Here is a 24,312-nt window from a genome sequence, read left to right as displayed (position 1 = left end):
TGCCCACGTGACGAGTGGCGGAGCAGGCCATACCATCGTCCCGAGTCCGGGGAGGGAGGGCCACTGTCTGCACCCTCGAGCTTCGAAGCAGAATCTCCAAAATCGAGACCCTCAGCCCGTTAGAACCTCTAAATATGCTAGATAGTGGAAAAATATTATGTCTTTGAAGGCTTTTTATGGCGCAAGGGAGCCTAAAGTGCCGGAGAGCTGACACCAGGTCCTCCCCTACTGTGTAGCAGTGGTAAAGTCCGAAGCTCAAATTCCGAGAATTGAGCTCTGTTGATTCTTAGAACTGGGGTTCTTAGAAGTGGTGATGCAAGAAGTTTCTAGGAAAGGCCGGACACCAGGTGATTATTGCTGTTGCTGCCGCCGCTGCTGCTGCTGCCGCCGCCGCCGCTGTTACCGCTGGTGCCGCTGCCGCCGCCGCTGCTCATGATCATTATTTTACCTTTTAATTCTTTTTTTTCCGCTCTTGCCAAATGCTTTGGCTCCAAGTTTTCTATGTGTCTCTATTGATATAAATGTATATATTTATTTATTCTAGCTGTCAGGTGTTAAAATAAATGCCGAAGATTAGTCCCACGTCTCTCCCACTCTAAGATAGAGCTTTTTTACGTATTTATTGTTTTTCCTCTGGTCTTTGAGTGAATCGGCCGGTTTGGGGAGGCTTTTGCCACCCTCCCTTGTGTTGTTTTGGTTTTGGAAAAGGAGGTGGAGGAGAGGAAGGAGGGGAGTTAGGGGGCGGCCGGAACAGAGAGGACGAGACAGTGTTTGGGGGGTGATTGGACAAGTCTGGGGGCTGTCTGGCCCCAGACCGCGGGGAGGACGCGCGCTCTGGCTTTCTGCTGCCTGCTTGCGTACGGCTTGTGATCTCGCTGGATTCGCGCGGCTGTGTTTTCTCCCCTCCTTTCTAGCTTGCAAACTGCCTTCCTTGCTAACCTCGCTCCTGCCTGCGCTTCCCGTTCTCCCTCCACCTTTCCCTCGCCTCTTCTTCCAACCCCGATCCGTCCTTCTCAGTGACTCCGGGGGGCGAGGAGGGAGGCTGCCTGCTCGCTCGCTCGCCCCGCTGGCTCTCTTCCACCGGCCTCGGTCCTCTAGATTCACTGCCTCCGAGCCGAGATTTGAAAGGAAAAAAAAAATGCAAGCGAACTCCTCGTTTTTGTTTTTGTTTTTTAATTTTCGTTTTTTTATCCCCCTAAAATCCTGATGAAGTATAGTTTCTACTCTTTCCTTTCAGAGCCGTGATCTTCCTAACGAGATACGAGTGTTTTGATGCCCCCTTCCCCAGTGTTTTGGGGGAGGTTTAGCTTGCCTGGGGGCGGGGGTGTTGAATACTTTGAAAATTATTCCTTCTTGGTTGCAGCGGAGGGAGTCTGGAGCCCCCTCGCGCTCCCTCTCCCCATCCTAAAGAGGGAAGCTGATGGAGGGACGGGGATTTGGGGGTGGGGGTGGGAACGGGCGCGCGTTTGCACCTGCGGTGCTGTTTGGCGTGTGGGGACCCCGGGAACCTTCGCAGGACAGCCCAGCCGAGCAGGAAGGTGGCGGGATTTCTTGGCGGTCGCGGTGTTTGTATTTTGGGCGCTGCGTGACTCGGTGTTAGCTCCCAATGGTTCCTACATTTCATTTTATTTCTTCCATGGTGCAAGCTTTGTAAATGACAACTGCGGGCCAGAGAGTAGTCGACGTCAGGCTTCAGATTCCCGAGGTCCTTGCATTGAGCGAGGGGAAAAAACAAAACAGCCCCAGCCCGCGTTCCTACGTGCAAGACCCGGGAGGAGAGAAGGGCACTTTGTGGTCCTGGCCGGTCGACCGAGCGCGGGAGGAGGGGGCGCGGGAGCGAAGGGGAGATCTTTGTGTGTGATTTTGCAAAAACGGGTTGTGAGGTTGGTTAGAATTGCAACCTGTGGCTCTACTCGAGGGAGTAGGAAAGGGAGAAGGCGGCGGCGGCAGTGGCGGCGGCCGGGGCGGGAGCGGGTAGGGAGTTGGAGCCTCCGAAGTCGGCTGCTCCCGGGGGCAGCTGTATCGAGGGGCCACCCTGCAGCCGGCTGCATTGACCGTGGTAAATGTCTTGAGAACTGTGGATTGCATTGCCTGTATGACGCTGTGTTATTGGAGCTCCCCAATGGAAAACAAGAACACAACACAACAGAATTTTAAAAGAATGGGAAAGACCCCTTTTATGTTGTATCCCTTTTCATAAGAGTTAAGACTCGGTGGTGGGGGTCCTGACAGCTGAGCAGGGGCAATAACCCCAAACAGGGTGCTGAAAGTCCAGAGCCGTTACTAGGTCCCAGGTTGGCCCAGAGAGCTGGTCATCCCCCCTACCCCCAAATTGATTTAATCTTTAATGGAGTTTTTTCTAGTTAGTTTATAGTTTCCAGGAGAAAAATCTTGTAATACCTTTTTTTTTTTTTTTTAAGTAAAGTGAATGTCAGTAGATGCATTTTTTTTTTTTTTTTTTTTTTTTTTTTTTTATTCTCCGGAAAGAAAAAAGTGGGGCAGGAGAGAGGGAACCAGGGAAAGGGCTGTTTAGAAATACTGTTTGTGGCTCTGAGCGATGCCACTGGCTTCCTCTACAGAGACTGCCAGTTTCCCTTTTTCTTTGCAAGGTGTGTGTGTGTGGTTTTAATAAATAACTTAAAAAATAAGTGGGGGGTGTGGAAAGATCCATCAAGAGACAGGTATCTGTTTTGTTCACTATTTACTACCAAGAGCCTCTGGCACTGGAACAGAACCTCGTAAATCTGCAGCCCAAGTTGAAGTTCATCTGGCCCTAGTCCACACGCTATTCCTGGAGGTAGCAAACATGAGCTCAAAGGAATGAGGTGAAATCATATTCTTGCTTTAAAATATATACTTTTTTTTTCTTAAGGAGAAAAGATACTTGTCTCTGTGGGAGAAGGAAATGGAAAGAGAGCACCAGGAGATGGGCATTCCTTTACTAAAATGACTGCAGTTGAGTCTTCAGGCCAAAATAGAAACCTGTTAGATGGGAAATACTCCCCACTCTTCCCATTTATTAATAAAAATTTCCAATATCTTATTATTTGCAAGACTTTCTAATACTACAGGCAGGCCCAAGCACCAGCTGATTTTAAGGGTCTGTTGATAGTTGTGAAAGTAGGCAACTTGAAGGAGAAGGCAGCCAGAAGAAGCGGGAATTCTCCAATTGGCCTTTTCCTCTGTGCTCAGTTTGGGTTTTACCCATGCTTTCTTGAAAAGACCTTCCAATTCATTCTTGGTTTGGTGGACAGGGGTGGGACCCTAAACTCTTAAGCTGTCTTTTGCTGAGCCTTGAAGAGTTCCAGTTATTGGTTGAGTAAATGGTAGCCATGACTAGATGTCAAAATCCTTCCTTCCCTCTCTTCCCTACCGGGTAGCCACAATCACAACCCACTTTGTTGTGAAAAACTTAAGATTCAGAGGAGGTATGGCAGCGCCACCCCTCGGTGGGTGAAACTCTCTCTGTGCACAAGTCAAATATTTGAAAAATATTGTGAAATGACCTTAAGAGGATTTTTTTCCCCTTTAGGAACGGGAGATAAAACTTTTTTTTTTTTCTAAAAGGACTTTGCAGTTGATATCTCAAATAGCATAGAAAAGGGTTGCTTTTCAGCTAGGATGATGTCATGTTATAGGCAAAGTAGTTTGAATTGGAGTGTGTGTGTGTGTGTGTGCGCGCGCCAGCCCCAGGGAGGGGAGGGTTGCCTAGTTGGCTTTAAGTAAGCAAGTTCTTGATTTCTCAGGGCACCTGAATTCTGCTGCCTGTCTGACATTGAGATAAAAAGGGATGTATTAGTGTAAAAATCCATAGTGACTGGAAGCCCTGTACTTTTACTAGTGGTGATGGTGGTGTAAAGGGGGGAGGAATGAGTTTGGGGGTGAGGTTAGGGGATTGGGCGGCCGTTGTCTGGTCTGTAGCTGGGTTCGGAGTCCAGTGGGAGTCAAAGCAGCGTGGCGCATGCCGGTTTCCTGCACTGCGCAACAAGTGGGAACGCTGCCGCAGTGATCCAAGCGAGGGTGGTGTGTTGTGGCAAAGCTCCCTGGTTTCTCTTCGCCCGACTGGAAGCCAGGAACTGCTTCTCCCAGCCCTCCCTGCCTCCTCGTCCTAGATCAGCGACCCCACCAAAAGACCAAGCTCGTCCCCTCTTCCCCCACTCCCAGATTTTCTCGGAGCGCTGTAAGCCTAGGTGGGACCCTGCCCTTGGCCTCCAAGGGACCCCTTTCTTTATGGGGATCAGAAGTTTATTCTGGACTTTCTTTGCTGCTCGACCAATGTTTCACAGAAAGCTCTGCTGAATGCCGTCGAGTGCCATTCTGCTTTTTGTATAGAAATGCACTCTTTCCCTTTTCAGTACGCTCAGCCTTTCCAGCTGGAAAAATCAATGCCTACTTCAGGAACTCAGCTCCAGATAGTGTGCTGTGGTTGCTTTGAGCATTGCGAAGAACGGGATCACATCTAGTAAATTAAATGTTTTCCAGCTTTGCCTATGAAGGCAACCCCTCCCCTTAACAACAAAAAAAAAAAAAAAAAAAAAAAAGAAGAAGAAGAAGAAGTAGGGGGAAGGGTAGTTAAGGGTAGTCGGGTGTGGAAGGTTGAGGCCGCGCGGTGATTTTCGAACGGACTGAGTCTGCCACCTAGTGATAGGTCTTGGCTGTGATCCCCGCTTTGGGCGGTGGGTCGACCTTGTCGTCTCTAGTCTCCAAGTATCCCGACCAGGTGCTAGGACTGACAGGGAGGGCACCATCCAATGTGGATGGCATCCAACCTCCAACGTTTCATTAAGATGGATGAAAATTAGAAAGCCTCCGATGCTTGCCAGGTTCACGGTTGCTTAGTGATGGGCATCTGCCTCCAAGAAGAGAATTGTAAAATAACCCTATCTCCCTTTCACTTTGGCCTCTCCAGGGCCAGCGGTGGGGGTGGGGAGGTGGGGGTGGGAATCGGTAGTAGGGAGATGCCCTGTGGGCTCTAGGACAAACATCTCTTTACAGTTGAGGAAATGGGCCTGATGAGGGGGTCTGTTCATGGTGAGATAGTGACAGCCTGGGCCAGATTTTAAGCTTCTGAATTTCCAGGTCAGTGTCTGAAAGTCAAAGGCAAGTTTATCTCCGCTCCTTTGTGGTTATCTAAGAGAAGGAAGAGCAGTCAAGAGAGAGCCCTGATTTTAACCTCTAGGTCACTGTAGTTGGAAATGGTTCTCAAGCTGTCTTGGAGGAATTGGTTCATTGAGCATGGCCTAAGATTTTCAGTAACTAACATGAAAAGCCTACAGTTGTGCTGAGAGGTGGAGATGGGGTCTCAGATCTTGGGGTTGGGATACGTGTACTAGGGAGTGATTAAGGCCCAGTCTTTAGACGTGCAGAAATGCACCTTGCTGCACCAGAGGCTCACGTTTGGATCCTGAAACCCCTCTCTTTCCCATTCTTTCCATACTTTGCTAAGTGGCTTGGAGAGAAATCAGTTGTATGGGTGGGTCGCCCTTGTAGAATTTGTGCCACAGCGGCTTCATAGCTAACTTTTCTGTTGGGAAGCTAAAAACTTAAGATGGCAAACGTCCGGCTGTGTCCTGGCTGCCCCTAGTGACGGCCGGCACGCACACCCACAGGAGACACTGTTGTCTCCACCGCCCTGGTCCTCCAGAATCGAGTTTAGCCTCTCCCACTGTGGCAGCTGTTGGAGGCCGCGTCTGAGAAACGGTCCTCTGTTCGGTTGGAAACGAATCTGGGGACGTGTTCGAAGAGCGGTCAAGTTTGACTCATCGCTTTCCAAGGACAGTTAGTGCCTTCCATCTTCATTAACGTGAATAAAAAGACCTTGGCTGACTTCTGTCCAGATCAGGTTTTTAAAGGCATTGTTTGCTTGGGAAGATCATGCCGCTCCCCTCCCCCGCCAGCTTTTTTTGCAAAGGCTGAGCGGGTCCAGCCAGGATGGCCAAGGTATCTTTGCTCAGGACGTGGTTTGCTGGCACTGTCTGTCGGCCCTTTCTGGAAGGCTGTCGCAAGCTGGGAGCATGGGGAACATCCCTTCGGCAGCTCCTCTTCAGATCTTGCTGATAAAACACGTCCCTCTATTTTATTGCATTTCCTAGAAGCTTACAGGCTTGCGAGAGCGCCGTTGTCAGGAAACGTGATAGAAATGAAAGTCAGGACATAACGTCCCTGAACACCTCAGTCACCCAAAACGACTGCCGAGGCCACTGCATTATCAAATTCGCTTTCATCTACTGTCGACTCCCCATCCTTCTGCTCCCCATTGAATAGGGTCCCTCACAGAACAAAAACAACTCCGCAGTTTGACCTCACCCTCTACCGCGGACCCAAGGCTGCCAGACCCGAGCAATTTCTTATCTGAGATGTTGCAGAGAAAGGGAGCGCTCCTCCGGCCGAAACCCTGATGCAGGTTTCACTGCGGCAGCTCCAGCCTTATTAAAACTCCTCATTCCTCCCCCTAAACAGTGATTTGCACTTCCACATTCTCCTTTGGATTTCTCGAGTTATTGGAGTTATTAGATTACCAATAATCCAACAGCCGGCTGGGATTAGGCGGGGGTTGGGGGAGGGTCAGGGTGGAGGACTGAGTTCTCCAAATCCCGAGACTATCGAAACTGGGTCAATGGGAAGGAAGGAGAGGCGGGGCGACTAGGGGGCTGTTGGTTTCCAGCCTTGGTGGGAGGACTCCCTCTAGTGTTAAGTAGCGCTACAACATGATTAGGTTTGAGCTCCCGGAACCCCTGGACACCTAATTTCCAATAAGTGCATTTATTTAATTTTAACATCCTTTCCTGGATTCTCACCCCATACCATATTAAATTTCAGCCTTCGCTTTCACCATTATTCCACCGGGCGAAGGGATGAGAAAGCCTCAAAGTAGGATTTTTATGAGGATGAAGAGTCCCCATTCTTTAAGAATGGACCTTGACACCGCCTCCTTCGCTGACGGGTTGCGTGGCTCAGTGTATCGCCAGTGCCAGTTTTAAGACCCATCTTCGGCCTTAAAGGCTGAGTCTTTCTCACCCCAGCTCCCTAGCACCCGCCCCCAAATGCACCTTTTGGAGCCCGCTATTAGAAGATGGCACACAAGGGTTATAATTCCAAGGAAGGCCACCGGAAAGCGAGACAATTTTGGAGGGCGCCTGTGCGTGCTGTGAGGTCTCCGTCTGGGCCTCTGCTGAATCCTAACCATGTTTCTATGGGGTTTCGGAGAAAGCGAACTCGGAAACCCCTAAACCTGGCCAGGTTCAGCCTGGCAACTCCTATTCTAAAGACTTTTAGCGGAAACCCAGCTGAGCTGGGTTCCCCTGCTTGCCAACGTAGGCGGAAGGGACTTTCGATTTAGTTTTTCTCCAGCTCGGCTGGGGTGCGCTGAATGGAGAGACCCTGAGCCCTGGCGACTCCCATCTTTTAGACTTTGACGCCTTGCCAGGCCACCCTTTTAGAAAAGGAGTTGAGGGCCAAGCGAAAAGAGAAAAAAGAAATGATGCCCCAGGCAAGGAAACCCCAGAATTGGGCAGATGAGGCTCGGACTGGACCCTAAATCCTGGGTTCTAGACCTACTCTACTACTACGTAACTTGTCTCACTGGTACTTAGGGGAAAGCGTACCCTATTCCCCGCGAGCCTCCCTAGGCGTCACCCCGCCCTTCCCGGTGAATCCCCAGCCAGCGGCCAGCGCGGCTCAGGCAGCGATCCTGGCGGCCGTCGGGGGCAGGCAGCTTCCTGGAAAGTTACTTCTCGTTGGAGCCGGCGATAGGCAGAGTGTTCTGTGAAATCCGCTGAGCTGAGATCGACTATGTTCCGGGAATGAGAGGGCTGTGCCATTCCCCTCACTGCCCCCCTGCCTTGACGGCATAACAGGAAGAAAAAAAAAAAAAGACACACAATGTTAGTTATCGAGGTGTACGAAAAGTTTTATCTGAATGCAACCAAAGTCAGGGCTGCCACTGTAGTACCACGGGGCCTCCACCGAGCCTGCGGGGGCTTGGAGGCGGATGCGCAGCAGTGGTGGCACAACGCCCCCGGGTGGGCAGTCCCTGCCAGACAGGTACTGTACAGTGGGGGTGAGAGAATTTGTGCCGACTCGCTACCCCCGCGCCTGACTCGGGTTTGTGCCCGTGTGTGAGCCAGAAAAGGGGGCTGCCTAATGCCGCCGAGTGCAGGAGGGAGGAAAAGGATGGGGTCTTTGTATTGGTTCGCTGTGGCTTGAAACCTAACTTCTTGCCCTCCTCTCATCTCCTTTCTTGTCTGTCATTTTTGCTGTCTTCTTTTTTCTTTTCTCCTTTCCTTTCCTTTCCTTTCCTTTCCTTTCCTTTCCTTTCCTTTCCTTTCCTTTCCTTTCCTTTCCTTTCCCTTCCCTTCCCTTCCTTTTCTTTCTTTCTTTCTTTCTTTCTTTCTTTCTTTCTTTCTTTCTTTCTTTCTTTCTTTCTTTCTTTCTTTCTTTCTTTCTTTCTCTTTCTTTCTTTCTTTCTTTTCTTTCTTTTTGAGAAGGACCCTCTTTTTTTTTTTTCTTCTCCAGATCCTTCAAAGAATCTGCCATTTTCCTCAAATTGCCTAAGTTTAAAGCACCAAAGGAGAGAAAGTGTTTGGATGGTGGGGTAGGGGAGAGGGGTGGAGAAGACAACCTTTAACTCAGTGGTTATTTAACTCTCCCTTGGTAGTTACTGTGGCTGGGGTGGGGTTGGGGTCAGGAAAGTCCAGGTCTGGGCCCTTGCATTTGTCAGTTTCTCCTGGACAAGCTCTCCTCTCTTGGTTGTTTTTGTGGGATGAGTCTTGTGTGTGGCATTGGTGAGATGTCTGAAGCTAGCAGACAGGTTTGTCCAGGGCTTGCTTGTGAATAGTTTTGAGATGTTGGGCAAGGCTTATCCCCTGGAGCCTCAGTGTCCTTCCCAGTTAATCAGAGCTGTTATGAGGATGAGATATAATACTGGACTGGAAAGAGCTGAGTGGTCAGTAAAAACCAAACTGAATGCCAGTGGTGCCTCCACACCTCCATCATCTGGAGGGAAGCCTGTTGCCCGCACCCCCCATAACCCACATATTCACTGAGTGTGGGCCTCCTGAGACAGAGCTATATAGGAAGGAATGGACTTAATAAGGACATGGACCTTAGTGTATGTGCATTTGCTTTTGACCAACCCAGGCAGAGGTTTAGGGTGAAAAGTGCACAGCCTATAGCATGACTGATAGTAGACCCAGGGGAATTGTTTTGTTTGTTTCAGTCCAAACCTGGGTTGAGTCACTGCCAAGTGTCAAGATGAAATGGCAAGTCTGGGATTCCAAAAGTTTGTGACTAGAAATCCACAGGCAAGCTGGTGGTTAAAGCTGGCTAAAGGGACAGCCGTAGATATTCCAGAAGTGTTTAAGGATCTCTTCCATGAGGGATGAGGAGAGGGTTTATAAATAAATCTCACATGTGCCTTCAGCATTCCTTTTCAAAGGAGACCATCACTGAACTTTGATTAGGACCAATTTAGTGTGTCTCTCTTTGCCCATTTTGAGTTAGGATGGGGAGAGGAGGAAAGAGGTTCTTTTGTCTTTTTCTGTCCTCTCCCTTCCCTCATTTTCTCCCCCCACCCCCATCCCCACTCACTCACATGCACACCTAACCTTGAAGCCGATGAGATTGAGTGATTGACACTTGGGACCACTGAGAAATGTCAGTTTTTGGTTACAGACTCAAGGAAACCTCTCATTTTAGAGTGCTCATTTGGTAAGATTCAGCAGCCTGGAATGGGGGCAAAGTTTTGGTGTGGGGGAAGGAACTTAAAAATGAGATTCACCCACATCAGGGTGCTGTCTTGCACGTTTTACAGCACGTAGGTTGATTTGGAAAGGGGTCAGGAATTTGAGGCAGAAGATCTAGGGCTGGGCTACTCACAATCTATTTGGCCTAACAGGACCTCCCTGGCCTGGGGCTCCTTTACTTGGAAACTAGCTCTAAGGCCTAGGCTTTTTTAAAAAGAAGGGTGGAAGAGAGGGCTCAGATACTGTTTTGTTCTGCAGCCTCTATACAATCATAAGTGAGTGTCTCCAAACAGTGCTTTAAATTGTTTTGTTTTAGAGAAACCAATTCGGATAAGGTACATATTTCCTGAGTGAATTTTTTCTTCCTTATAAATCCAATGGCTTTAGGGTGGTATACTTTTTTTTTTTTTTTTTTACATTGAAAATGCAAGCATGTATATACATATATGTAATTAATGTATGTAATTTATCCCCATTACTCAGGGTATAAACATTACTGTGTGGCTTCGGGTGCCTGTTGTTTTAGTAAGACCAGAGCTGGAAAATGTTTGCTAGCTTATGGTAAAACTGCACCAGCTGGCAGGCTGCAGCTATCAAAGTAAAACTAAACACGTGTATCCTAAAATAAGACTGTAGTGGACAATCTTACATTCATTAAATTGATTTCTGTTTGCTTTTTTCTCTTCCCTACAGGTTTTAAGCAAAATTTTGGACTGTGAATCGAGGCATTGGGTAAGTAAATTGAATTATATGCTTTCAAATTTTGTGGAAAAACTATTTCTCTTGGATTTTCCAATGCCTGTGTTTCTGTGAACTTTGCCACTTTTTCTTAAATGAGGTAAAGGATAGCCAATTCCCTCTCCATCACACCCAGCCCTCCTCCTTTACTCCTGCATTAGACTACCGTAACACTGCTGTGCGATCATTCATTCTCGTAGTTACTTCTTAGTTCAAATTAATTTAGCCACCTGCTATGCATCAGCAATGTGCTAGGTGCTTGAGGCACATTGAGATCCTTCTGAAGTCTAATAGAGGAGAAATGAGATACTGATGCGAATAGTTAAAATTTTTGAGAACCTAGACTATAGATCAGGCCTATATCTCTAATTTTCACAACCACATAATTGTTACTACTCTCACTTTGGGAAACCAAAGCCCAGCAGCATTGAGTAATCTGCTCCAAGTCACACAGTATAAAAAGGTAAAACTAGAATGCTGACCTTCAAAGCCTGGTCTCCCTCCCCTGTCACACACTCACTGCCTCTCAATGCTGGCACAGTATTTGGTATGTGGGAAAAACACTCAACAATATTCACTCCTCTCCCCTTTTCCATAAAAGGGCTTTCTTCCAACTTGTTGGACAAAAATTATTCTCCCTATTTTATGGATGTGAACAGTAGTGCCCAGAGATGGGACGTGAATTGTTTAAAGACCAAACACAAGGGGCCTCCGTTTGCATTCCGTACGTTAGCAGGCTGAACAAGCTGTGTTTTATGCTCCCGGTGAGCCGAAAATGGGTTTCAGAGAACTAACAGGATTTTGACCTCCTTTTGCAGGTGAAGACAAAATGGCCTCGCCAGCTGACAGCTGTATCCAGTTCACCCGCCATGCCAGTGATGTCCTTCTCAACCTTAATCGCCTCCGGAGCCGAGATATCTTGACTGATGTTGTCATAGTGGTGAGCCGTGAGCAGTTTAGAGCCCATAAGACAGTCCTCATGGCCTGCAGGTGAGGGTCTGGGAGGGAGAGGTAGATGGAGACAAGGGAACTGATGGTGCTGGCAGCGAGCAAGGCAGAACATGTGGGCCTTTTGCTGTGTCTGGGACCCTGTCGCATTATTATCCAGATCTCTCGCTCATGCCCTGGCAGAGTAGGCTCTCAGAAATGCAATGAATGCACATATCTTTGGAAAAGAAAGAGTTTCTGTTCTGTGGGGAAGAGGGAGAAGAAATCAGATACTGTCTTAAGAAAGGATGTGTTTGGGGCAAACGTGGAGAATAACTTCAGTTCGCACGTCGAGAAAATGAAAAGTGAAAGAGATTGTTAAAACATATTAAGTTAATAATGAAATCTTTTGTTCTTTTTTTTCATAACTGTATTTATTTTATTCTGTGCCTATATTTCCATGGGTAAGTTAGTGAAAGTGAGCCATCTGTTTCTTCATATTTGTCAAGGATTTCATGTGTCCAGAGCAATTTTTTTTGTATTCCAACATCTCCATGGACCTTCATAGTGGCCTGTGTCATGGATGGCATGATTGCCTCCATTTTATAGATGGTAAAACAAGGACACTCATAGTGAACTCATGCAGAGTCAAGGATCTCAGTTGCTAGTAGAGAACTTATTCAATATCTGCAAGAAGCACCTGTTGTTTGTTTTTTTTTTAAACAGTGCAGAGAACAGATTTATAGAGATACAACAATAATAGTTAATGGTCATTGCATACTTACTATGTGCCAGGCATTATTCTATACCCTTTACATGTTCATTCTTGCCACAACCCTGTAAGGTAGACATTATTGGTCCTGCTTTGCAGAGTTAATTAAGTATCTTACCCGAAGTGGCATTGCTTCTTACTGGTTGAAGTGGAGTAGAATGGAGGTGGCACCCTAGAATTCTGGCTTCTAACTGAGTGCTCTGTTAGACCACGTGGTATCTAGAGGCATGGCTCAAAGTTGGACTTGGATCTTCTAGGAATATTGACTTTATGATAGTCTCTGGGCTCTTAGAGAAAAATCAGTAGCATGTAAATGTAGATATCATTTTATTTATTTGTCACCATTAGCCAACTTTATTGTTTAAAAATATATAGTAAGAGTTTTAAAATAAGAATGAAGTGATGAAACAAGGGAAAAGCTTATCCCAAAGATATAGACGGAAATAATTACTGCAAGTGAGTGTTAAATTGAACTCTGGTCATCTGCACAGTTAACACTAAAAAGAAAACATGTTCTAGGACTTTGAGAGAATTATTTTACCTCTCTGATCATAGCTTTCCCCATTGGTAAAGGGGAACGTGATAGTGTCTACCTGGCAAGGTAGTGATGAACACAGGATAATATTTGAAGAGTGCATAATGACTCACTGGCATTTAGTAAGCACTCTATAAATGACACTGTTATTAATTGCCATGGAAGTTTTGGAGCAAGGGCCTGGAGGGAGGGGCTACATGTGATGCTGACTGTAATTGGTGACAGAGTCTCTACGTTCGCTACAGTGAGACATTTGTTTGTTTTGCAGTGGCTTGTTCTACAGCATCTTCACAGACCAATTGAAGTGCAACCTTAGTGTGATTAATCTCGATCCTGAGATCAACCCTGAAGGGTTCTGCATCCTCCTGGACTTCATGTACACATCTCGACTCAATCTGCGGGAGGGCAACATAATGGCTGTGATGGCCACCGCTATGTACCTGCAGATGGAGCATGTTGTGGACACTTGCCGGAAGTTTATCAAGGCCAGGTGAGCTGCCACCAGATACAAGCCTTGGAGATGAGAGGGATCAGAAGGGGTCAGAAACCCTTGATAATGTGTGAATTTAGAAAAAAATAAACCTCTATAATGTGCTACAACCACTTGGCCACTGTTTTTGCACGCTCCACTCCTGACCTTATGAATTCTTGTGGTCCGGGCTGACTTGACTCCTCACTGCCATCCTCACCTTTTGGCTTTCTTCCGTTCACTTGATTTGCCCTTTTCTCCCACCTGTCCTGCGAGGCCAAGCTTAAACGCCCACTCTTACTGTAGATGTTCTTATGTTTATCACTCAGCTTTTTCTTCAGTTCCCCCTCTGTGTTCCAAAGCCTTTTGCTTGTTCTTTAGAATTTCCTGCTGTTTTAGCTCACACCCTATCCAAGGGCTTGGAAGACATGACCATTATTTAAAGGTGAGGAATCTGAGAGCCAAAGAACCAAGGAGCTTTGTTTAGAACCATTTGGTCCACTGCTCTGGGGCGATTGCAACCCTTCTCAAACAAAAGCGTTTCCAGTCTCTGTTTAAACCCCTCCAAGAGCTAGGAACTCAGTGCTCCCAGAGCCACGCAGGCTGCCTTGGACAGTCAGAATGCTCCTCTTTATGGCAAGTTGAAGTGGCTCCCTTAACCTTTACTCATTGGTTCTAGCTCTGTTAACTGTGATCATGTTTGAGTTGGCCTATTTTTCACCCACATAGTGTCCCTTCAAATATATGCTGCTAGAGCTCTTTGTCTCCTGTGGGTGATGATGGTGGCAAGATCCTCACTGCCATCATTTGTGGGTACTCTCTCTAGGTCAGTCCCTGTGCTTGGAGTGGTTAAGTAACTTGCTCCAGGTCACATGGCTGTTAAGTGGTTCAGCTGGGATTGAAAACCAGGTCTGGCTGCTTCGGAGTCAGGGCTTCCTGCACAAGTAATGCTGCCTGTTCTCCAGACACTCTCCTGCGACTTGAGTCCTTTCCTCCACAGGGCATCAGTTGGCCTATGACCCTCTGCACATGTAGCACCAGAATTATATAAATTCTTCCCTCAGTTTCCATGTGTATAAAATGGAGGCAGTAACACCTACCTTCCCTTCATTGCAGGATTTCGCATGGGTAAAATGAGACTCTGAGAGCTTTACATTCTGTAATAACCTGAGGAATTACAGATTCACCTATCTATATACGTATGTGACTTAAACATACAAGATGGTGTGTAAACAGGCATAGATTGTATGGGTAACTCTCTTCTCTGGGCCTTATTTCCACAGCTGTGAGCTGGAGTGCTAGACTTCAAGCATAAATGCCTTGTAATTGCATATATTTCCCTACTCCAGAGCCACATCTCCTATGTTTCGCTGACCCAAGCACAACTCTGGTTACATAGATCAGTGTCACTTGGAAGGTCATCTGTTTAATAGTTCTCATTAAGAGGCCGGTGTCTTCTCTCTTTTTATCTCCTGCAGTGAAGCAGAGATGGTTCCTGCCATCAAGCCTCCCCGTGAAGAGTTCCTGAACAGCCGGATGCTGATGCCCCAAGACATCATGGCCTATCGGGGCCGTGAGGTGGTGGAGAACAACCTGCCATTGAGGAATCCCCCTGGATGTGAGAGCAGGGCCTTTGCCCCCAGCCTGTACAGTGGCCTATCCACACCGCCAGCCTCTTATCCCATGTACAACCACCTCCCCGTCAGCAGCTTCCTCTTCTCCGATGAGGAACTGCGGGACGCCCGGATGCCTGTAGCCAACCCCTTCCCCAAGGAGCGGGCCCTCCCCTGCGAAAGTGCCCGGCCAATCCCGGGGGAATACAGCCGGCTGGCCATGGAGCTCTCCCCTGGTGTGTGCCATAGCAACATCTACTCACCCAAGGAGGCAGCCCCAGAGGAGGCACGGAGTGATATGCACTACAGTGTGGCTGAGGGTCCCAAGCCAGCTGCCCCCTCGGCCCGGAACGCCCCGTACTTCCCCTGTGACAAGGCTGGCAAGGAGGAAGAGAGACCTTCCTCAGAGGATGAAATTGCCCTGCATTTCGAGCCCCCCAATGCACCCCTAAACCGGAAGGGTCTGGTTAGTCCACAGAGCCCCCAGAAGTCTGACTGTCAGCCCAACTCGCCCACGGAGTCCTGTAGCAGCAAGAACGCCTGTATCCTTCAGACCTCTGGCTCCCCTCCAGCCAAGAGCCCCACTGACCCCAAAGCCTGCAACTGGAAGAAATACAAGTTTATTGTGCTCAACAGCCTCAACCAGAATGCCAAACCAGAGGGGCCTGAGCAGGCCGAGCTGGGCCGCCTTTCCCCTCGAGCCTACACTGCCCCACCGGCCTGCCAGCCGCCCATGGAGCCTGAGAACCTTGACCTCCAGTCCCCAACTAAGCTCAGTGCCAGTGGGGAGGACTCCACCATCCCACAGGCCAGCCGGCTCAATAACATCGTCAACAGGTGATTTCACAGGCAGTCCAGGCCTGGGTTCAGGGGTCACCTGGCAAGGTTCCAGGGTCACTTCTTTTGATGGGTGCAGGGACTATGCTATTTTTCTTGCCTGAAATGCTGAGCAAATTAGAAGTGTGGGGCGAGTGCCTAAGGATTGAATGAGCCTAAGGAAGGAAGGATATTAAGCATTAGTATATTTTTTCATAGCTAGTGAGAGAATTCTCTTCTATGGTAGAAGAATATTCCTTGTGTTCTTGGTGTAGCAGGAGATGCTCACTCTTTTTTTGGACAGAGGGAGGCTACAGACTGCTGTACTGAGGGGAAGAAATTTAGTCTGGAAATGGGGACCGGGGACGGCTCCACTCTCTTCCAGTTCCGGCTGCTGAGGCCCTTTCCTTCTGCCCACAGGTCCCTGACAGGCTCTCCCCGAAGCAGCAGCAGCGAGAGCCACTCACCGCTCTACCTGCATCCTCCCAAGTGCACGTCCTGCGGCTCTCAGTCCCCACAGCACACAGAGATGTGCCTCCACACTGCTGGTCCCACGTTCCCTGAGGAGATGGGAGAGACCCAGTCTGAGTACTCGGATTCCAGCTGTGGTGAGTCCCTTCCCTTCCTCCCCTGGCCAGGGAGAAGCCTGGCCCTGCCTCTACTCTGCAGGGTTTGTCTTCTATTTTATTTATACTGTTGTCACTGATTGGGAGAAACTCCTGATTGGAAGTTCAGTGGCACCAGCTGATAGCCCTGCTCTTGACCTCTTAGAGAGCTAGGCTGACCAAAGCAGGGGATGGGGTGTTAGAGTTAACCTGGGGTAACAGAGAATGACCAAACAGACTTTTAAACATTATTCCAGAAAAGGTAGCTTGTGGGCTGGTGTAACTCCCAGAGCTTTCTCCGCCCCTCTGGACCCACACATCTGGTGCAGGATCTTATGCGCATGTTAGTACAGCTGCTAGGGTATCCAGTCCGTAAGGGGAAACATCTGAACTGTTGATTCCTGCATCTCCCGTAAGTCCTAGTGAGTGTAGAACAGAGTGGCTATTCACTAAATGTTACCTGAATTAAATTAGTGAAACTGAATTGTTCAATTGACATTTCTCGATAGTCTGTGTTTGACATCCCCAGTTTTTACCTGATGAAAATGTCTGTGGTCTTCTTGCAGCTCTAGAGGTGATCCACTATGATGTGCCATTTTCAAATTATTATAACAACAGAAAAAAAAAATAGTTACACTGAAAGGTTTGGCACATGGTTGTGGACCTGTAGTTGAGAGAGCAGGGACTGTCCCCGCCTGTTCCCCTGGCCACTTGCCTTTGTCCTGCATGCCACTTCCTTCTCTCTGGGCCTCTGTTTCTACTCCCACCATCATCTTTTTTTTTTCTCCCAGTCTCACAGAAGTGTTTGGGAGACATGAAATGCCGATTGGTGCAAGGGTGACTATGTTTGTCATTAATCTTCCCAGTGACTTCAAAGTATCATTGAATTTGATTGATATCTTACATTCCTGTGATGCTTTGTATCTTATCATGTGCTCCTATGAAGCAGGTAGAACAGGGGTTTATTATCCTGATTTTGGAGATAGAGACACAGACAGAGGCTTGGGGACTTGAAAGGTCTTGCCGAGGGCATATGAACACAAATAAAAGTATGAACTGATAAGAAAAGTAGTTCTCAGCACTCTCCAGCAAAGGAAGAGCCTGGCTGAGCTTTCCCCTAGCTGCTCTTGGCCCTTTGGGTACCTGCTGGTTTGAGCTTCCCTTCTGTACCTTAGTAATCAAATCTGTCTCCTTTCTCCTTTGTGACTGAAACTGTAAATGCTAAGAAAAGTTAAATGCCCACAGGTCCTTGGCTCAGGGCTCCCGAGTATGGTGGGTGGGTGGGCAGGGGCACTGGGGATAGCTACAGAGGTGAGGGGCCTTGGAGCCCTCCCTCCCTTCCTCATGCTGATGTTGGTGTCCCCTCCCACCTCTGACAGAGAACGGGGCCTTCTTCTGCAATGAGTGTGACTGCCGCTTCTCTGAGGAGGCCTCCCTCAAGAGGCACACGCTGCAGACCCACAGTGACAAACCCTACAAGTGTGACCGCTGCCAGGCCTCCTTCCGCTACAAGGGCAACCTCGCCAGCCACAAGACCGTCCACACAGGTATGGCCCTGCTCCACCCCACCTGAGCTTACCAAGGGTACTGGGGTCAGGAAAGGGAGAGGATTTCAGAGAAAGCCATCTGGGGTCTTGGTACTTGGTGGGGTGAGGCAGAGAGCAGGCCCTGTCCTGGCCTGAGTGAGGGCCCTAGCCCTGTCACGTCTTTGTTGAGTTGACTCGTCCCCTCCCCGTATCCTCTCTTTCCTGAGTTGCTCTTTTCTGCTTCTCCACATTTGCTGGAGTAAGAAGTGTTAATCCCATTGTCAAGGGGGAGAAACTAAGGCTGAGAGAAGCAAAGTAGATTTGGTTTTTGTAAAGCCACAGAGGAAAAAACCAAAGGCCTCTTGATTTCCTCTAAGGACTCATTCCTTATCAACTCACATTCCTTGACCAGTTAGCTTCTAATAACCCGATTGTTGTCCAAAGTTGACACTTTTCTGGTATTTTAAATGGTTCCTTTATCCCAGAAACTTTCCATGGAGGAAGGCACAGCCCTTCTTCTGGTTTCCTCTGTCTGAGCATCTACTCCAACTCAGGCCCTACCTCCTTGCAAATGGAATCCAGCTGTAGTTGCCACAAGTGGAAAAGTATGTTTGTTCTCAAAGAGAGAAACTAGAGCAACCCGATTGTATCTCCCTGCTCAGTGAGTGGACTATTGAATGAGTCTTACCCAAGCAAAGAGCTAGAAGAGCCTCCCCAGTTCATCTAAATTTGCTCTTCATGTTCCAGAGAGGGAAACTGAGGCCCAGATAAGAAGAGTGACTTTTCCAAGTCCCACTGTTAGATAATCCTAAGCTGGTTCCCAGGCTTCCTGGAACCTCACTCTCCCCCTGCCCTACACCCAACACTCCTCCACATTTCTTGACTTTGATCAAGGGGTGCTGGTGTGTTTATGGCAGGGGCAGCCTAGGAGGCAGGTGCCCGGGTCCTCTCTTTGACATCTTCCAAGGGACAGAAAGTCGAAAGGCAGCTTGCTTTCAGATCCAGGGGCCAGGGACTCTGGCGACCTCCACTGAATGGAGCTATCCTTTTTCCCTTTCTCTTGGTAATAGGTGAGAAACCCTATCGTTGTAACATCTGTGGGGCCCAGTTCAACCGGCCAGCAAACCTGAAAACCCACACTCGAATTCACTCTGGAGAGAAGCCCTACAAATGCGAAACCTGCGGAGCCAGATTTGTACAGGTGAGCAGGGGGCGTGGGGAAGGGACCCCTCAACCTCTGCATGTGTCTACCAAAGGGGGTACAGCTGACCCTGACAGAGCCTTTCACACTGCGCTCTCCTATCCAGGTGGCCCACCTCCGTGCGCATGTGCTCATTCACACTGGCGAGAAGCCCTATCCGTGTGAAATCTGTGGCACCCGTTTCCGGCACCTTCAGACTCTAAAGAGCCACCTGCGAATCCACACGGGAGAGAAACCCTACCATGTAAGAGAGCCTTTGTGGCTACTGGCTGACCTGGGAGGGACCGGGAGGTGGAAGGGTGGGGCAGAGAACTGTTGGCTCCAAGCTCAAGCACACAGTGGGATGATCACTGAACCGATGACCATACACCTGGATTTGGGCCTGATTTCCAAAGACCCCTGCTAGACCTTGGCCTGAGTCACAATTTGCTCATCTTTATCACATCACTGTAGGTAGCAGCTGTTGGGCTAGGTGATCTGGGCCTTAGGAAAGAGTTCTGGACTATGGATACAGAGATGGTGGAGTCATTTGTTTATTCCACAAATGCTTATTGAGTGCTTACAACACTTCTCTGTACTGGGCTTGATGTCTTCCTAAGCAAAGCTAAGGAGTTTCAGAGAGAGCAGCCACCAGAGAAGGAGGAGAACCAGAAGGGGTAATATAAAATAAAGCAGAGAAAAGGCCATTTTAAAGAAGGGGCAGGTAGCCAGCAGCCAGATGCCAGGATCGCTTGTTGGAATCATGGTGTTCCAGAGCATGGACTCAGCAAACTATGGCTTGTGGGCTAATTTTTTAACATTCTGAGAGCTAACAATGTTTTTAAAAATATATTTAAGTGTCTAAAAAAAACACACCAAAAAAAGTATTTTGTGATAGGTGCAAATTTTATGAAATTTAAATTTTGAAGTCCATAAACAAAGTTTTATTGGAACACAGCATGCTTACTTGCTTATGTATTACCTATTATAATAGCAGAGTTGAGTAGTTGTATCAGAAAATATAGTAAAATATCCCACAAAGCCTAAAATATTTAGCATCTGGGTCTTTACAGAAAGAGTTTGTGGATCTCTGCTGTAGAGGGAAAGATACTGGCTGGGCATCAGCGATATATGGGTTCTTATTCTGACCCTGGGCAAGCCCTGGTCCTCTTCCCGGGTCAGTTTTCTTTATAAAATGATGCAGATGCTGTCGATGAGCAGTTTTCAAAGCGTGCTCATTCGGTCACTGAGCTTCTGTAGCCCCACAGGGCAGGACTCAGACTACAGTCTCTTTTACCTTTCCAGTTCCCCTTTAATTTGAAAAGAGAGTCCCTGGCTTCCAACTGTGGAAACCACTGGTATGGATGATGCTGACTTTGATGAGTTTATCACATCACTGTAGGTAGCAATGAGCACAGGACCGAACCATGGCTGGTGAACCCACATCACAAATGTTAACAGCAAAATGTGGCTAATTTCATTGGCTTGGTTATCAGTCCTTGAGCAAATATCTTCTTACTTGCTGTATGTTCAATTATCCTCTCAGTGCCTTAACTTCCTCAGCTGTAAAATGGACCCATAATAGGGCCTACCCTGTCGAGTTGTTGTATTAAGTTAATAAATTTGCTCTCAAGTGTGCAGAGTGGTACTTGGCATATAGTAAGAGGATAATAAATATTTGCTATTGTTATTATTCACTTGAAGTTTATATGCATAGGGTGACCAGGTTAAGAGTGACCTGCAAAGTATATTCATTCAGTCCCTCAGAGAGGGTCAGCCAAGGCCCAGAGAGAGAAATGACCCACTCAGGAAGCACAGCAGGGTTGGGCCTCATTTCTCCTGAGACCAGGGCTTTTTCTACTCACGGTTCCACCCATTCTATTTTTTATTTCTCTACACTTATTTCCATTTTTACTTAAAAACATATTCTCTATATGAACATATTTTATTACACTTTTATTTAAGAATAATTTTACATTTATAGAACAGTTGCAAAGGGGATGCAGAGTTCCCACGCACACCAAGTTTCCCTGGTGTTAATATTATACATTAGTAAGCTGCATTTGTCATAACTGATGAACCCATACCGATACGTGATTATAAAGTCCACGCTTTATTTGAATTTTCTTACTTTTTACCTAAATTGTGCTTTTTCTATTTCAGAATTGCATCCTGGTTACCCCATTTAGTCATTCATTTAACTGTTAAGTAACTTTTCCACTAAAATTGTTGCTATTCAATCAAAGTAAGAAGCAGCTCTACTTGGTGATGTCTTGTTAGCTTACCTAAAGTGTACACACTATGGAAGAACAGAACTGCATTTTTTAAGTTGCATGTTAGATTCGATAATTTTCATGAATTCAGACTTCTTGCGGTCCATTTGTCCAAATGTCTCTATATTTAATGCATAATTGCCGAAGAGGTATATTCTACTAGGTACCAGGAAGATTACAATGTTTAGTAAGAAGTGGTCACTGCCCTCAAAGCATTCCCCACCTGATAAGGCAAGGCTAGAAATCTTACAGAGGTTCAAAGCAAAGAGGGATTCTTTTCATTCTAGAGAGATTCAGGGAAGCCTTCATAATTAGGAGAGTTTGCCTCTGACCTACAATTTTGAGTAAGACTTAAACTTATGGAGTTAATTAAATCGGGGGAAGTACAGCTCAAGCAGAAGAAACATTTTGGAAAGCAGGGAAGGGACATTAGCACCAAACTTACTTCACAGAAACCAGGATGCAGACGGATTTTTAACCCGGCCATTAGATAGGCAGAGCTGCCCCATTGCCCCCAGGGAGAAGTTCCTTCTCTGGGTCTTACATGTTTCTTGGGTCGATGACAGCTAACAGTTTACCTCTGGTTTCCCTTCAGTGCGAGAAGTGTAACTTGCATTTCCGTCACAAAAGCCAGCTGCGTCTTCACTTGCGCCAGAAGCACGGAGCTATCACCAACACCAAGGTGCAATACCGCGTGTCCTCCACTGACCTGCCCCCGGAGCTCCCCAAAGCCTGCTGAAGCATGGAGTGTTGATGCTTTCCATCCGAGCCCCTTCTCAGAACCTACCCAAAGGATACTGTAACACTTTACAACGTTCATCCCATGATGTAGTGCCTCTTTCATCCACTAGTGCGAATCATAGCTGGGCGCGGGGGTGGGGGGAGGGGCGTGGGGACCGGGAGTCTAGGCAGCTCCCCTTCCCCCACTGCCATCAAACATAAAAAAATAATATTGCTTCTTCTCCTATGTGTAAGGCGAACCATGTCAGCAAAAAGCAGAGTCATTTTGTATATCAAAGTGGGGGAGTACGCAAAAGTTCTGACTTGACTTAGTCTGCAAAATGAGGAATGTGTATGTTTTGTGGGAACAGATGTTTCTTTTGTATGTAAATGTGCTTTCTTTTAAAAGAAGAGACTTAGGTATGTTATCAAACAGAGGGCTTTAATTTTTTTAACCAAAGGTGAAGGAATATATGGCAGAGTTGTAAATATATAAATATATATATAAAATAAATATATATAAACCTAAAAAAGATATATTAAAAATATAAAATTGTGTTAAAGGCTCGATTTTGTATCTGCAGGCAGACACGGATCTGAGAATCTTTATTGAGAAAGAGCACTTAAGAGAATATTTTAAGTATTGCATCTGTATAAGTAAGAAAATATTTTGTCTAAAATGCCTCCGTGTATTTGTATTTTTTTGCAAGTGAAGGTTTACAATTTACAAAGTGTGTATTTAAAAAAAGAACAAAAAAAGCTGCAGAAGGAAAAAATGTGTAGTTTTGTTCTAGTTTCCGGTTTGTATATACCTATACAACGTGTCCTACGGTGCCTTTTTCATGGAAGTTTTCAACGATGGACAAGCGCGCCATCCCTTTCTGAAGTGTAGGCAGACACAGGGACTTGAAGTTGTCACTAACTAAACTCTTGGGGAATGTTTGTCTCATCCATCACATTCTGCGTCATGCTTGTGTTATAACTACTCCGGAGACAGGGTTTGGCTGTGTCTAAACTGCATTAACGTGTTGTAAAATATAGCTGTACAAATACAAGAATAAAATATTGAAAAGTCAAGTCAGCTCGTGCAGGGGTCTTTCCTGGTGTTGAAATCGGGACTTGAATGGATACAGTTTCCTCTGCGTGCGGAGGGCGGCAGCTGCCGGCTGGGGGAGTCTTGGAGAGGCTGAGGCCCGGGCTTGCTCCTGGTAGCTGAGCCGGGACCCATCTGGCTCCCAGCACCAAGATGGACCACAGACTCCAGACCCTGCTTGTGCAGCACTTGGGTGGGGATTTCGGATGGATCTCTCACCTCTACATTTGGCTAGTTCCCTCCTCTTTCTGTTCCCCCTGCCACACCCTGCACTCAGAACTCTAGGCTGAGCTCTTAGTGACTTCAGTTCTAGCCCCTCCTCCCCTGGGCTTTGGGTAATTTGCCCATTCTGGGACATGAAAGGGTTCATTTTGGCTCCCAGCCTCACAAACAATTTCTCCCTGCTTGGGTCCAGGGACCTTGTATGAAGGCCTCTGGTCCCAGGCATACATTTCTCAGCCTGGGTGTCTTTTTGGTATCTGCTGAGTGGTTGACAAACATCTATAGACTTGGAAGCTTTATGAATGGCTATTAGCCCAGCAAACCTCTGTTGTGTCCCTGCAAAAGTGTTCTTTATCCAGAGAACTCTGTCGTGGGGGTTGGCCATCCCCTCCTGTGTGACTGGGAACAGTCATTATCCTCTGGGTTCTCTTCCCAACCCACCCATGAGGGGATTGAATTTTCTAGATCACTTATGATTCCATGATTCAGACGTAAATTCAACCTAGTTTACTTTGGCACCTAGTTTTATTTTACCTCAAAAAACCCCAAGGATCAAGTTTGATTGCTGGGACCTAGGCACAGTGAGGGCAAGTGTGGTCCTGGACCCTGGACCCTGACCCCTGGCCCAGAGGAGAAAGTCCATACACACACACCCCCCACCCCCCCACACCCCCACCCCACCCCACCCCCGCTTCGGGTTCCTACCTGGTGGTAGGCGGGGATCTGAATCAGAGCCTTTCCTAGCCCCTCGGGCCACTGGTTGGAGGGTGATGTCCCTTGGCAGTGCCTTTGCCATGGACTCTGCGCACGTGCTGGGAAGCTTAGGGGAGCTGACTATCCAAAGCCCCAGAGAGAGCCTCAGAAAGTCACACCACCCTCTGCCAGCCACATGGCCTTCCAGCTCAGGTTTCCTTTGAAAATGACTTTAAAGGACTTGCCAGCTCCAGGCCTCAGCTCACCCTGCTCTTTGAAAAAGGAGAAAATGATCCCTCTGCTACCATAGAAACTTGGCAAAAGAACTTAAAAAACAGAAAGCTTCAGGAATGACAATTCACAGGCCTGAGGCAGGCCAGCCCCAGG

General features: G+C 47.4%; 1 protein-coding gene across 5 annotated transcripts; it reads left to right on the top strand.

Moving 5' to 3' along the window:
• The first annotated feature begins 285 nt into the window (after positions 1-285).
• Positions 286-22,994, top strand: BCL6 (BCL6 transcription repressor). 5 transcript variants are annotated; one of them, XM_090275219.1, is made up of 10 exons: positions 286-347; positions 10,437-10,475; positions 11,300-11,471; positions 12,984-13,205; positions 14,663-15,634; positions 16,034-16,221; positions 17,598-17,765; positions 18,815-18,945; positions 19,052-19,189; positions 21,793-22,994. In XM_090275219.1, the coding sequence occupies exons 3-10, from the start codon at positions 11,311-11,313 to the stop codon at positions 21,934-21,936; spliced, it is 2,124 nt and encodes a 707-aa protein (XP_090131345.1). In that variant the 5' UTR covers positions 286-347; positions 10,437-10,475; positions 11,300-11,310; the 3' UTR covers positions 21,937-22,994. The 5 variants fall into 5 exon arrangements, with proteins under 5 accessions (XP_090131345.1, XP_090131352.1, XP_090131357.1 ...); XM_090275226.1 differs by lacking the exon at positions 286-347 and adding an exon at positions 1,494-2,059; XM_090275231.1 differs by lacking the exon at positions 286-347 and adding an exon at positions 6,611-8,043.
• Positions 22,995-24,312: the final 1,318 nt, after the last annotated feature.

This window comes from Furipterus horrens, unplaced genomic scaffold, assembly GCF_987537825.1.
Source record: "Furipterus horrens unplaced genomic scaffold, mFurHor1.1.pri manual_scaffold_1, whole genome shotgun sequence".
Lineage (NCBI taxonomy): Eukaryota > Metazoa > Chordata > Mammalia > Chiroptera > Furipteridae > Furipterus > Furipterus horrens.
This window is presented reverse-complemented; position numbering and strand designations above follow the sequence as displayed.

Coding starts and splice junctions, on each gene's coding strand:
- BCL6 (XM_090275219.1), top strand. CDS start 11,311: ATGGCCTCGCCAGCTGACAGCTGTATCCAGTTCACCCGCCATGCCAGT. Junction 16,222..17,597: donor GTACTCGGATTCCAGCTGTG/GTGAGTCCCTTC, acceptor CACCTCTGACAG/AGAACGGGGCCTTCTTCTGC. Junction 19,190..21,792: donor CGGGAGAGAAACCCTACCAT/GTAAGAGAGCCT, acceptor GTTTCCCTTCAG/TGCGAGAAGTGTAACTTGCA.